Source organism: Aquila chrysaetos, chromosome 9, assembly GCF_900496995.4.
Source record: "Aquila chrysaetos chrysaetos chromosome 9, bAquChr1.4, whole genome shotgun sequence".
Lineage (NCBI taxonomy): Eukaryota > Metazoa > Chordata > Aves > Accipitriformes > Accipitridae > Aquila > Aquila chrysaetos.
In genome coordinates, this window is record NC_044012.1 from 5,608,324 (window position 1) to 5,622,709 (window position 14,386).

At 44.1% G+C, this 14,386-nt stretch overlaps 1 protein-coding gene across 4 annotated transcripts in view; it reads right to left on the bottom strand.

Annotated features, from left to right (window-relative positions):
* LOC115346051 (c-Maf inducing protein) overlaps positions 1 to 13,213 on the bottom strand; it is a 138,186-nt gene extending 124,973 nt beyond the window's left edge. For 2 of the 4 annotated variants that reach the window (XM_041125817.1, XM_041125816.1), the window contains exon 1: positions 12,343 to 13,211. In XM_041125817.1, coding sequence (XP_040981751.1) covers positions 12,343 to 12,639 — 297 coding nt within the window. In that variant the 5' untranslated portion in view covers positions 12,640 to 13,211. Of the gene's footprint in view, positions 1 to 12,342 lie in introns of all 4 variants that reach the window. The other 2 variants (XM_041125815.1, XM_030025690.2) reach the window with 2 other exon arrangements.
* Positions 13,214 to 14,386: the final 1,173 nt, after the last annotated feature.

Here is a 14,386-nt window from a genome sequence, read left to right on the forward strand (position 1 = left end):
TTCATTCACAGCAATCACAAAAGATTAATTACCTAACCTTAGAAAACATGTTTTCAGTCAGATGAGACATGTTGACTGTGTCCGTACTTTCATCTTCAGCAACAAAGTTCTGTGCCAGCACAAGTTTTATATTTTCTTCAATGTCCACAATGTTCGGTTGCAAAGCAGATGAGATTTTCAGTGCCAGGACTCCACTCAAGCTGCTTGCTCCTCTGGGAACTCAGTAGTAAAAGAGAGTAGCTCAGGCTACTTTTTAGTTAGAAATTTACAAACTTTTCTCAAAAGTCCCCATAACAGCAGTGACGAAAAAAAAAGGAAGGATGTGAAAGAACCATGAAGAGTTGAAAGAAAAACTAAACAAAGTAATGACTAATAATTTGCACTTGCATAATATCTTTCATCAACGCTCTTCACTTCCATATACCGGGAAAGAAAATTGGCTGCATTTCATAACAAAAACAATCGGGAATACTACTTCAAGCCCTTAATACACAGCTGGAGTTGCTATTCCTTTTGTAAGGAATATGTGAAGAAGCATCAGTATTCCTGTACTGAAAGAATAAGCTGAAGCTCCATTTCCAACTCCATAATTGTGCTACTATAACCTATTTACTAAAGATAGAAGTTTACAGCAATTGCATAGATTTTCTCTGGTTTAAACAATGACTGAATGACATCTGTAACATGAAGTTGTTTTCTCTTTCTCCAGACATCCAAATAAACCTCTCTGTTCTACATTACTGTTGGATAAGGAATACAATTGCTTCATTGAACATGATTCATCTTCCACAAGCAATCAACAGGTACTCAAACTATGGGCATTTCACTACTGAGCAGTAAGACAAGGACATGGATGGATCTCATTCAACACAGTCCGTCAAAGTAGATGGAAAACACCTCTGCTGCAGGAGTAAATGCTGTTCTTCAAAGAATCACTGGGCCTTTCACAGTTTTGGTCCCCTCCTCCCACTTTCTTTCTCAGAGCCAAGATACTAAGCAAACTGTTCAGATGACAGAACACCACAGCTATAGTCAGAGCATCATGGAGCCACAGCATCCAAGGAAGGCACACGCTCACAACTCTCCGTCACTGACATCCAATGCACTGCCTGGCATTGTAACAGTCAGGGCAAAGAAACCTCTCGCTGTGCAACTACCTTTTCAAGCTGCCAGGAGCAACGTGACACTCGGATCCCCAACTAGAATAACTGCATAGCTACCAGAAAAAAATCTGCAGAACTGCATTAGCTTACACCATGGCTCACAGATCCACCATTTAAGAGTCCACGTAACTTTCTACTTTCAGTTTCCTACCTTCTTACAGCCTGCATTGTAGAAGAGAGAAAAGTGGTGTTTTGAGATGCCTCTGCAATCATATTCTTCTCAAGTGATTCCTAAATTTAGGAGCTCAACATCAAAAAGTTTGTATAGTAAATCCAAGGTATGAGAACGGAGAGAACTGCCGATCTTTCTTCAAAAACAGATTGCAACACCCTGCTTCTATAGTAATTTTGCAAGATCACTCTCATCCTAAAAATTTCAGTGCAGTCAAGGTTTCCCTGACTTACTCTCTACTTCTGAATTCAATCTTAACAGCCGCTAAAGCAAAAGCAAAGTGGTAGGTTGTCAGCAGTGACTATTAGAAGAATATACAAAGCATGCACACTGCAGAAAGCAAGAGATTTGAACTGATTGGCACCTGGTTCCCGACAGATATTTTCTTTGCAGGAAGATTGAAGGGTAGTAAGAAGAACACAACACCCGGGGCCACGTTCTGCTGTCAGTCACTCTCCCACACTTCCACTGATTTTTAATGAGATTTACAACCATTAAGAAAACGAATAGCCATCAAAATCAGGAGGGAAGATGCAGCCTGGCAGCCAAAGCAAAGAAACCGCTTCTGCTCCAACTCCTACCAGTGATTTACTATGAACATTAGGGCAAGGCACGACATGCTACTGATTCTTGGTGTCCAACCTAAGACACTGCAGAGTGAACCATAGATGCATACACCAACCGAGACGGAACTGCAAGTTAAGCATGAACCAACAGTAGCAGACACGTCTGAAAGTCTGATCTACATTTATTTATCTCTTTGTTTTCCCCATGTACAAAAACACTGACCATGAAGCACTTTGAGACAGTTGAAGCACAGTGAAGTTGAAACCCAAGGACTTGTAGAATTAAGTCATTATACTGCCATCCAAAAAATCATTTTTTTCTGATTGTTTTAAAGGCCAAAAATAATCCCTCTTTTTTTTTTTTTCTTTTTTTTCCACAGAAGGTCAAGCAGACATTTATATTTATGGAAAAAACATACGCACCCTTAGTATTTTGATTAAAAAGTTGGATTCCACTTGGCAAGTTTCAGAAACGCTTTTTTTTAAAGCAGTTTCTACTTTACTATTAATCATGCCTATCCCTGAAAATGGGTAACAAAGTCACTCAGTCTTATTTTAGGTGCTTGCACAGATAGAGCAAAAACATAGCCTGCTCGCAATACGCACTAATTGTATTACAGTAGCAAACAAAAAACTCTGTGGTACAACAGAACCCCATTACAACAGGAACCAGACACGGTAAGAGACACCTGCCAATCCCTAAAGCATATATTCAAATAGCCAAAACAAACAAAGACTGGGAGGAAAGAGCCACTGCCATGTAAAAAAAAATAGCAACATCACAGCTTCACCATTGAGAAGTATCTGCTCCATATGGTTTGAAACATACTGTTGGGAACACACCATGGTTCTTTTCAGGAGGTTTAGGGAAAAAAAACGTTTCTTTTAAAAATTATCCAAACTGTCTACCTGCACATGCAACTACCTAATTTTGCTCAGTTAGATGTTAACTGTCTATACACAAATAGAGAATGAGGCGACTTTTTCGCTTACAAAATTCTTGCCTTACCTTTGGGTTAACATCACCAGAAATGTCATCCATAAAATTTGCATAGACATCTGTACACTTCAAAAATACATACAACTTATTTCTAAGAAAAAAAAAATATTATTTCTTATTATCACTTGCAAACACACTTTCTCTCTAGGCCTAAGAAAAATATTATATAAAATATAAATATTAAATAATTATATTTCAGAATACAATTGTGTATTCTCAAAAAACCCCTCTGATTTAGCTTAATCTCAGCTTTCTTCAGGCAACATTTATTGTGCCACGTGGCATCTCTGTAAACAAAATCTTACAGAACCTAAATCCGTTTCTGTGTGCTTTAAGTTTTAAACTTTTCAAAAGGAGAAAAAGATCTTATTTTATTCAGCATTTCTTTAAGCACTGGAAGAAGCAAAAGCCCTTTAGTGATAGTTCCAAGCATTCAACATCCCCATTCTCAATATCATGAAATTAGAGCTCTGGAGTTTGAGAAGCATTGGGTATTCATTTTTTATTCATCTTTTTTGAAGCCCTGGTTATTAGTCTTCTCCTCAATGAGAGTGAAAGCAATTTTTCCTTTTAAATTTTTCATCCAATGAGAAAAATCATGCAGTCTCTCAGTCACAAGAACAAAAATGTTAGGGAAACTGCCACATACTTTGAAAAGTGCAAGAGCTCTTCTTACCCCTGAAACAACTGGTAATTCTGAGCAGACAAGGGAGAGAGACACTTCAAAGGCCCATAAAAGGCTTATCCCGTTTAAACCTCACACTTTGCCACTGCCTCCAAAGTGAAAATGGCTACAGATGCGAATATCAAGCAAGACAACAGCAGAAGCAGCAGCACCATCTTCCTATGCCTCCAAGAAATTAGGGGCAGCTGCCCCTGTAGAGGATTCACCTTCACACAAGCTTCAGCCAGGACCACACACCACAGCAGTATTTCAGCAAATTTTAAGACCGTATGGGGGAAAAGAGATCAATTTGCAGCAAGCAGCACTTTTTTCTTAATAAACCTCTATTTTCTGGGGAAGAGAGGCAGGAGGGGGCTGGAGCATGCCCAACAGAGCAGCGGCAGTGGCTGGCAGGACCTTTCCGGGAATCCTGAATGAGAAGGGCATGCACCCCAGTGCAGCCTGACCTGGGGCTGCTCAGCAAGCCAGGCTACATTTCCCTGCATCACTGACATCACCTCACACTCCTCCCACGGTACCTTGCCTTTTCAGCTACAGGGATGCGAATTAAAAAACAAAAAACAAACAAACAAACAAAAAACCACTCGTCCTGTCGGGAGGTACATTTGCTGATCCACCACGACTCTACCGAATAATTAAACATTGATACACTGCAGCAAATTGCATGTGTTTTCCCCAGCTTTGCAGAATATGAAGGTGCAGAGGAAGCACTTGGTCCCATGGTCTGTCACGTCTTGAAGATGTTCGTTCATTGCTGTCCTTGCCAGGGCTTTCAGACTGTGGTGAGCAGTCCTCGTTAGTTTCTCTGTCCTCAGCCCCCCGTTTTCTCCATAGAAGAAAGTAATGTCACAAACTAACTTTCCACCAGGCCAGTGCTGTCTAAATGTTGGCATAAAATGGGTGAAATAGCAACAGCTTCTACACTGGTTCTGTCTAACAGGGAAATTTCCAGCAAGCCTCTCGCTCATAAAAGAGCCACTCCTCTTGGTGCAGGCTGCTCAACACCTCGAAATCTGCCAACCAAGGGAAAAAAATGGGGCTCTATTTTGTAGAGAGCTGTACAAGCCTAACAGTAGTCAGCCATCTCTCCCAACTAGCAGCCAACCTGAAAGCTGCATAGTGATCTTTTGCTGAACTTTTCTGGCTTTCTGAACAGCACATCCTGCCATTCACATTACAGGCAATGAATGGTAATCCCTCTCCTCAAATTACCCTACTGATTTCAACAGAGCGAGACCAAGAATGTACGTGACAGAGTGTACTTCCAGTTCAGATTTTAGTCATTGCAACTTGACAAGTTTCTTGAGCTCAATTAATAACGGCACACATCTAGCAGACATGCTCAAATCCAGAAAAAACAGATGCCTTTTTTTCTAAGTTTCCCAAAAAAAAGGAAAAAAGACTTAAAATTATTTAAAAACATACTGAAAACTAAGATTAAAGTAGAAGGAAATGGCCTTCACCTTAAACTCATGCCCTGGACACCACAGTCTGCGAGCTGGCATGTTACCTGCTTTTGTATTTCCCACTCTATTGGCCCTGTCCCATCAGTCATGGGACAGCCCAAGAGGCAAAGTCAAGAAATCACTTTAAGTACTGGAAATGCCAGTACTGGTAACATCAAATGTACCCAAACCCTGAAACAAGACCCCCTCCTCCAAAACCTAGAGAGTACTGTTAAATTCTCCTAATTTTTAAGTCTATGAAGTGAAGGCCTTTTAATTTAGCTTCTGGTTCTGACTTCATGTTTTCCTCCACAACTACAAGAGCTAAAACTTCACCCACCATTGACGTGTTCAGTTATAATGTATGCTTTTCAATTGTCTTTTCCCTTTCCTGGTATTGCCCCTGCATTCTTAAATATTGTGCAAAACAGGAAAATTTTACGCAATGATTTAATAATACATTGTTTTTGGCAGCAATTCCAGCCTACCATGTTTCCCTCTCTCTTCTTCCTCAACAGTCTGGCGGACTATATGCTGAAACAGATCAGTTCCCTGATCCAGCTGAAAGACAACAAATCTGCAAAAGGTTTAAACAGAGAAAGTGTTCCGCAGCCAGTTCACACAGGTTTTCTCAACTTGACCCTGCAAACTGTTAAGCGCGTACAAAAGACAGCTTGACACAGTATGGCACAGACGCAGAAACGAATGGCACAGGCCAGGACTACCTAAGACAGCAATACTGCTAATGACACTGCATCATCAGACCGTGCGAAAAAGTTATTTTATTGAGTGCACAGACATGCACAAGTGCTTTATATGGATTATACATGCTAAAGTACCAACCATCTTCAAACACACAATTGTTTATGGAATTAAGCACTACATATCTATGAACACATGCAGACACAGAGCAAAACTGATGCAACTAGCACTGCTCAAAACACAAATAAACAAGCCACAATCTACCCATGCAACCCACAATCTAATTACTTCTGAAGACTCCAAAATGCTTGAACTATTTGAGGTAGGTCTCTTCTTTCATAAACCTTATGTGGGGAGATGAGTAAAACCCTATTAGTCCAGCCATGCTTACTAACATAGAGGGAAATGAGAGGAGCCTTTTTATTGTATCACGTTAAAACTCACCTGTTATTTAGGAACTTCAAAAGTACGAACAAATTACATGCAATAAATTAAACAGTTTGAGAAAAAACACTCCTCTCTATGTCCTCAACCTACCACCTTTTTCCTCCAAAAACATCCCTCAGTGTACACAGTTCTGTCAGCGATTTTGGTGGGACCAAGGCTTCAGCCTCTGTTCTCCCACTCTTGCTAGCAACGCAAACCTAAGCTTGCAAACTGGAGTGTTGCTGCAGATGGGACTCTCAACCTAGCCTTTCACCTCTGAAAAACTAAACTTCCTTTTTGCGTTTCGTAGAATCGTAAAATGGTGTGGGTCAGAAGAAGGGACCTTTGAGGATCATCTAGTCCCAACCCCCCTGCCATGGGCAGGGACATCTTTCACTAGATAAGGTTGCTCTAAGTCCCGTCCAACCTGACCTTGAACACTTCTAATGATGGGGCATCCACAACTTCTCTGGGCAGTACCTCCTTTCCTAGGACCACACCCCGACTTCCACGATCTAGCAGACTCTTCCCAGCACTACTAACAGTGTTCCACTACCAAAGAAAAAAAAAAAAACAAACCAAAACAAAAAGATGATCTCACAGCTCCACCCAGGCGCAGCCCCGCGAGGGATGCTGAGCTCCTCCAGTCCCTGCTCTGATGCAGGACCAGGTCCCCATCGAGGACCAGAGGCAATGTGCAAGCTTCCTCAGGGGGACTATTACCACATCTCTACTCTCCAGCCAAAATGGAAAATGAGGCAGAAGTATTCCTGAGTATCCTTTTTATTTATGCTCCTAAACACGTAAAATTTAGTGGCTGGGTGTTAACACTAATAGCCTTAAGAGCTCTCACTCTATCAATGAATATAGCTTCTGTTTTCATATTTTATATAAGCTCTGTGACATATAAACACATACCTTAACACTACTGACTTATAAATATGCTTTTTAACCACTGTAGGAACTATATATTCAAAGGTATGTTTGACAGGCATTAAACAACTTTAAAGAAATATCATTTTAGGTTTTCTTATGCCGAGCTCCTAACTAATATAGCAATAAAATAAGTTTGTCACAACAGAGTAATATTCCATTAAATCACCGAGTCTTCAGAAAAATTTGGGTGTCGTTAATGCAGGCGCATGCCTGCCTTCACTTCTGAAACAGAATCTCAATTTCACCAGCATAGATAACATGCAGCAATTTGTTCTCAATTTGCAGAGAATTCTAAATTATCATGGGTTGTATGCAAATTATGAGATTCAATGCTCTTTCTGATGTGCCTGAAGAAAATACCTGATAGATAGCAACAGAGTAACCCAGAATAGGCAAAAACACGCACACCCAACACCCATAGGTACCATTTCTTGTCAAATGAAAACAATGAAACAATATTAAATTTAAATAGTCATTTATCATTCCATTGCTATAACGGATCAAAAAAATTACCTTAAATTGCTTTTTTATTTATGTGTCCATACTTATTTATACACGTAATGATGGCAGGCCCATCAAGCTAGTTTTAAGTCACATTTGTAGAGCCCCATCAATAGCACAGGACTTAAGGACAGCACTTGGTTTACCAAACAGACTGGTTACTCATCATCATCATCATTATTATTATTGTTACTGTTATTACTAATTCATAATAATTCTATTTGGAATCTGGATAATGCTACAATATTCCTTTTCCAGGAAAGCTTTAAAAAAATTCTTCTTACAAGATTGTTTTGAAACTTCTAAGCTCTGCATAATACTTCCCACTTGAGCTAATTGTTTTTCAAGGGAAATTTAATTTTCAAAAGTGTGTTTTTCTAACTAATGGGAACCTGTGCTAAAGTAAACAATGAGTCTGGCTTGATAGGAATTTTTGCTCTATCTTTACCAAAAGAAGGAAGGAAAGACATGTAATAGCATGCTGAAAAGCATGCAGTAGCAGAATTGTTGAATTTTCAAAAAACAATTAGAAGACAATTTTCTACTCCACTTCTCCTATTCGAAACAGATCATCCTGCCCTGCCTCATTTAATATTAATTGGGTATGTTCTTGTCTCTAGGAGAAAATATAAATGCAGTTCCCTAATCCACTTACATTCTTGTTTCAGATATATTTCTTACTAGCTAGCTTGTCAATAAACTATTGTCCTCACACATCACTTTTGTACAGAAGAAAGTTTAAAAGACACTCAAATCTTTTCGGGATTGTCACCAGCTTTGAATATAACATTACATTACACTCAACTTATCTGCCAAGGCAAACCAAGAAATGTGAAATGGGCATGAAAAGCCAAAGTTTCCACCTCCTTGAGGGATATTAATGAGTAACTTCATGGTTTCAATTATGTCTTATCTTCCCAGATGGGAATTAGAGAGGTCATCCCTAGCCAGCGAAAATGAATCGCTTATTTATTCTTCCCTTGTCTGCTGTGCATACATATGTATCACAAGTCTTTCTTGCAACCCAGTACTTTAAAACTCATTGTCCTCAACATCCAATCCCAAACGGTGCAAGAAAAAGAACGAAAGAGAAAAGCAGGGCAGAGACATAAAAGGGATAAGGCAGAAGGATATTAAAGGCACAGAAGTTTAGTTACGAGAGCTACCTTTAAACTACTGAAAACTAAATTTTAACTTTCCTGCTGAAGACAGACATAGGGCTATTCTTCACACACACACACACACACAAAAAAAAAAAAAATCACACAAGGAATATTAAATTGGATTTTATTTCTGTCTTTGTTTTCACTATCACTGCCCTTCAAGCTGTGCAAGGACAGATCTCACTGGAAAAAAAATTAATAAGGGCGCTACATTTGAGTTTGGTAGGTGTTTATAAAATAAACATTATTCCTCCCATGGGGGAGAAAGTCAGATTCATCCCCAGGCAAGCTGTTGTCTGGCAAACAAAGTTTCTAAGTATCAAAATTTCCTACTGGAACTTTAGCATTTACATTGAAAAAAAAGTTACAGATCTGTATTTACTTTCACCAAAAAAAAAACTTAACCAGAATGAAAGCCTGGACATGATGTGAGTGAAATTGTAATGGTGAAACTACTATATTTAACCCATTCTTTGAGAAATGAGAAACATGAGGCAAACAATGGAAACAACACGTAAATGAGATGAAGTCGCAACACCTACAGTTATGGGACTCTCCACTCCACAAGCTAACGCCTTTCCATTTGTTAACTGAGTGCATATACCAATTCAGAATAAAATTATTATTACTCTTTTTTGATTAACATGGACTTATTTTAATTGAAACGGTTGTGATAACGTCAGAAAGAAGCACTTTGTAGAGAACATTATTTTTTTCCTCCCTAAATTCTGCTAAAATAAGATGGCCTAACACTTGTTCCATTGCATTCTTGCGTAGTGCGTCTGCTACGGAAAGGTATCTTGTCAGCACAAAACATGTAACTGCCTAATTAAACAACGGAAGTAGTTACCTCTTGCAAAAAAACTGTAGTCAGGGTCTCATTATTCAGATTTATATGTGGGCACATATAGTGTCTACTCATGGCAAAAACTGCAGATGAATAATCCATACACAAACGAATGCTAACTCCTCTATCGCAGCCCAGGCATTGACAAGTAAGAGCTTGTGGGGAGACAACTTCTAATTCAAATACATGCCTCAAGTGACCATAAAAAGGGTAGAAAGTGCCTAGAATCAACAAATAACTTATCCACTGTACTCAGGGACATAATTTGCCAGATCTGGATTTAGCTGTCACTACAACTTTTGCTTTCAAATGCAAAACAAAGTGATGTTATTTTCCTGTTCGATTTTATTCATGTTATATAGAATGCAGTAAAACTCGTCATGCCAGAGGATTTGCAAAGGGATGATGTGAAGATTAATTACTGGCTGCTCATAAAGCACCCTGCCTGTGGAAAGCCCTACATGTAAAAATGACCTTGTTATCAAAGTTGTTGAGTGCTCCCAATACTCACTTTCAATGGACGGTATGGATATTTCTCTACAGGTCTTGGAAGCCAAATTAGTTGCATTTAAGTATCTTACCTGCAGTTTCAGGAGGTTTTGGCATTGTGCCTGTACCCCACTTCTGTAGGGGGTGGGGGTTAAACTACCACGTATTTTGCTTAAATCACGTCTTTTCAGATCAGGAAAAAAAAAAAAAAAAAAAGTAAAATCTAGATATCAATGAACCAATGTCTGAAAGATACCTCCTAAACGTACCCATACGTTCAGGCAACAAGTGAACACCGATCTTATCCTAGTGCCCTACTTACTCCCTGGAAACCAAAGACACTACTTGAAATAGTAAAGCACAGATATTTCTGCGAACAATGGTATTTACTTGGTGCGTTAGTGCTGGAAAAAAGTGATAAGGCGCAAGACCAAGCACGAAGAGCACTGCTTAACAAAATGGAGCCTTCAACGGTACGTACAATGTTTTAGTATCTTCTTGCTATTTATATACATAAAGTAATTAGGAACGAGAACACCTCAACGTTAATTAAAGCACAACCCCATAGGACTTTAGAAATTTTTTCAGAGATGGTTTCTTCGGTGACAGCTTTGCCAGTGAGCAGAGCTTGACGTCTCCTCTACAAATACAACTTCACGCCTAGTATTGCCACATTGCAGAGATTAACGTCTGAAGCATGATCGTGCCTCTCTACCGGTACCCTTGTCCTCTGCTCAGAAATAATCTGCTATGGATACTGCCAGGAAAACGCCTCATCTCCACCGATATTCGACTTCCCCTCTACGCTGATGGTATCTTAATAAAATGAAGAACTGCAAAAACTCCTTGTGCTCGTGTCTTTCGGGGGTTTTCTCCAGCAATGCTCAACCGAGTCTTCCTTCTCCCTTTACACAGTAGTTCTATCAAAGAAAGAAAAATATTCCCTTGGAAACATCCCCGACAGTTCAGTGGAAATGGTAAGCAGAGATGTCACTGTGGCACAAAAGAGAGCTCTGTGAGAATAGGCAGCTGGCCTACCTGAAGGTTAAAGTAGCTCCCACTGAAAACCTGCTTGGAATACTCCACAGCAGAGCACGATGCAGGAGAGACATTTACACACGCTGTGTGTCTGTGTACCAAAGTGTGAAAAAATCCAACCTCCAAGCACAGCACAGACTGGATGAAACCCATTTAAATACACCATCAACAGAAATCTACACAAAAGCCAATCCACTCTCTCATATCACGAGTGTCCTATAGGAAGGCCAGAACGAAGCCATTGAGAAAAATGAGACGTTTACATATAAATCAAAAACCGACATGATCGAAGTACTGGATAATTTAAAAATCAGTCTAAAGCACATTTTGCGAGCTGTGTTAATCGCTTTAGACAAAATTTGGGTGTAGTCAAATCACATACTATACAAATGTTCAAATAACACTGGCCGTGAAATTTTAAGTTGTATGTGTAAATGTAAATCATATTTTCAAAGACTGTATCCCTCTATTGTACATCTTTTGTGCTGTTGATATCACCACCTTGCATTTTCTCTTGCATCATTTTCCATTAGGAAGAAAACCCTGAAGGAATCTCCATATTTTACGATCACGTTGCCTGTGCCTGGGCAGGGTATGTGACCGCTAAATCAGAGCCCCAAAACCAGGCCTAAAAAACAAAGCAGAGCAAAGACCGTGCAAACCCTGAGCCTTCGCTCTCGAATTAAAAGCATCCTCCACCTCCCTCACCTCCAACTTGGCCAACGTGCCAGCAGACATCTGCTGACTTCGGTTTCGGATAGAAATGGCTCAGTGTGGCGATTTCACGTCGGTGTCATGTTGAGAAGGGAGGAATTTAAAAAAAAAAAGGGGGGGGGGGGCAAAAAAAGAAAAAGGCAATAATAACAATAACAAAGACTAGACTTGCTCGAAGGAACCCACCGAGACTGCAAAATTAAATATCCCTAGGATTACAAAGAAGGGACGGCGCGGAGGTGGGGAAATCCCCACGGGCATTCCGGGGTTCACTCAAGCCGACCCCCCTCGGGGGGACGGACCCCGCAGGGGCCGGCGGCACGGCGACCGCGGCACAAAGGCGCAGGCATCGCCCCCCCCAAACCCCCAACCCCGTCCCCGCAGCGGGTCCGTCCCCGCCGATGCCCCGCCGGGCGGGGAAGGGGAAGGCGCCGGGGCCGCGGCCGCGCTGTGGCCGCCCCCCGCGGTGGCGGCGGGGCCCGGCCGGGCTCTTACCGTGGCCGAGGCGACGCTGTTGTCCGCCAGGGTCAAGTGGTGCGGCTCCCACCGCCGCAGGAACTTGGAGGTGAGGATCTTGCTGAGAAACGTCCGGGGGTGCCGGATGACACACACCTGGATGTCCCCCTCCTGCAGCAGCTTGTACCTCATGCCGTTGCAGTGGAGCAGGGTTCTCCGGCACGGCGCGGCACCCATTTTATTCCCCTCGGGAGCGGACATCTCGCCCAGCAGCGGCTTGCTCTCCTCGGTCTGCCTGCGGTCGCTGCCCCCGCCGGAGCCGCCGGTGCGATCCATGGCAGCCCCGCGGGGTCGGGGGGTGGCGCTCGGCGGCGGCCGCCCGGGGAGACCGGTCTCTACGGGCGGGTAGAGACGGGTACAACCAAATAAAAAATAATAATAGCGACAATAAAAAAAAATAAAAATCCAACCCCACGCGGCGGATTAAAAAGAAAAAGAAAAGCTGAAGGGAAAAAAAAAAAAACCTGTCAGGGAAGATGGGGGAAGGGACTGAACGGCACCGGCGGGGGGAGAAGGGGGAAGGGGAAGCGATAAAAAAAAAAAATCCTTATTCAAACTTCAAAATCCGCCCCCGGCGGGTCCCCCTCGCGGCTCTCAGAGCGCCGCGTCCATGCTCCCGGGCGGGCGCCGGCCGAGCGGAGGGTCGGCTCCCGGCGGGGGCGGCAGACAAAAGCCGGCGGCGGCGGCGGCGGCGGCGGTGGCGGGGGCTCCTGACGGCGGCGGCGGCGGCGGGGGCTGCGGGGCGTCCGGCCGCCGCTGGTTCCTTCCTTCCCCGCGGGGCGTGTGCGCGAGAGCGTGCGGCGGCGGGCGCGCGTGTGCATGTATGTGGGTGCGTGTGTGCGTCCGTGGGTGCGGGTGTGGGGAGGGGAGGGAGGGGAGGGGAGGGGGGGGGGGGGTGTGTGTCCACGCGCGCCGCCGCCGCGGGAGGAGGAGGAGGAGGAGGAGGAGGAGGAGGAGGAGGAGGAGGAGGAGGAGGAGGAGGAGGAGGAGGAGGAGGAGGCGAGTGGAGCGAGCGCTGCCGACAGCCTCTCGCCGGAGCGGCTCCGGGCGCAGCCGATTGGTTCCGACGGGGTCATGTGCCGCCCTCCCTGACGTCAATGGCCGCGGAGCCGCTGAGGGCAGCGGCGGCGGCCGCGCGAGGTGCGCGGGAAGCGCCGCGCGCGCGGCCGTTGCGCCCCTCCCCCCCTCCCCCCCTCCTTTTTCTCCTCAGAGGGGCCGCGTCGTCCCTCTCCCTCTTCAGCCTCGTCCCTCGGTAGCCCCGCCGAGGGACGGGGCTGAAGGGGGACGGGGACGGGGGCGGTGCCGCTCGGGAAGGGCTGGAGGTGTGCGGGCACACCTGCGCACCCGCGGGGGCGGCCCGGCTGCCGTGAGGCCCCTCCGCGCTTCGTACCCTCCGCCATGAGGGGAACCCACAGCGCCGCGGGGGAAAACGTGAGGGGAAAGGGGGGGGGGGGGGGAGTTAGCGCGGTGGATCTCCCTTTCTTTCAGCCCCCGCGCTGACAGGAGCCCGGGGCAGGGCGGAGGGTGGGTGGTCGGCCCTCCTGTGGGGAGGAGGGAGAAGGGAAGCGGTGAGGTGACGGCGTCTTACGGGTTGAGTTTTGAGCATCTCGACTCCAGGGCTTTAAGCTCTTGTGCAACCACTGCAGAAAACAGCGAGGGAAGCCCCATGCCGGGCTGCTGTTGCTTCACCAGTGGGCTCCCACTGGTGTTTCTTTTCCTCTGGCCTTACGGGGAGACTGGGAACTGCTGCGCTCCCCTGAAGCACCAGCCCGGGAATGGCAGGAGTCGGTGTGCAAGCCCAGGAAGAGTGGCACCTCGCTAGTGCCGTGCTAAGCAGGATGTCGAGCATCTTCTGATCGTCCACGAAGAAGAGTAATTGTTTACCAAAAAAAAAAAAAAAACCTAATGAAAAAATGAACTCCCTTCTAAGACCTCTAAACCACGTAACAGTTCAGTATTGCTGTGTGCAATACGGAAGCCATGTCAAGACAAATGGTGCCATTTATTCTTGCTTTTTTTCTCA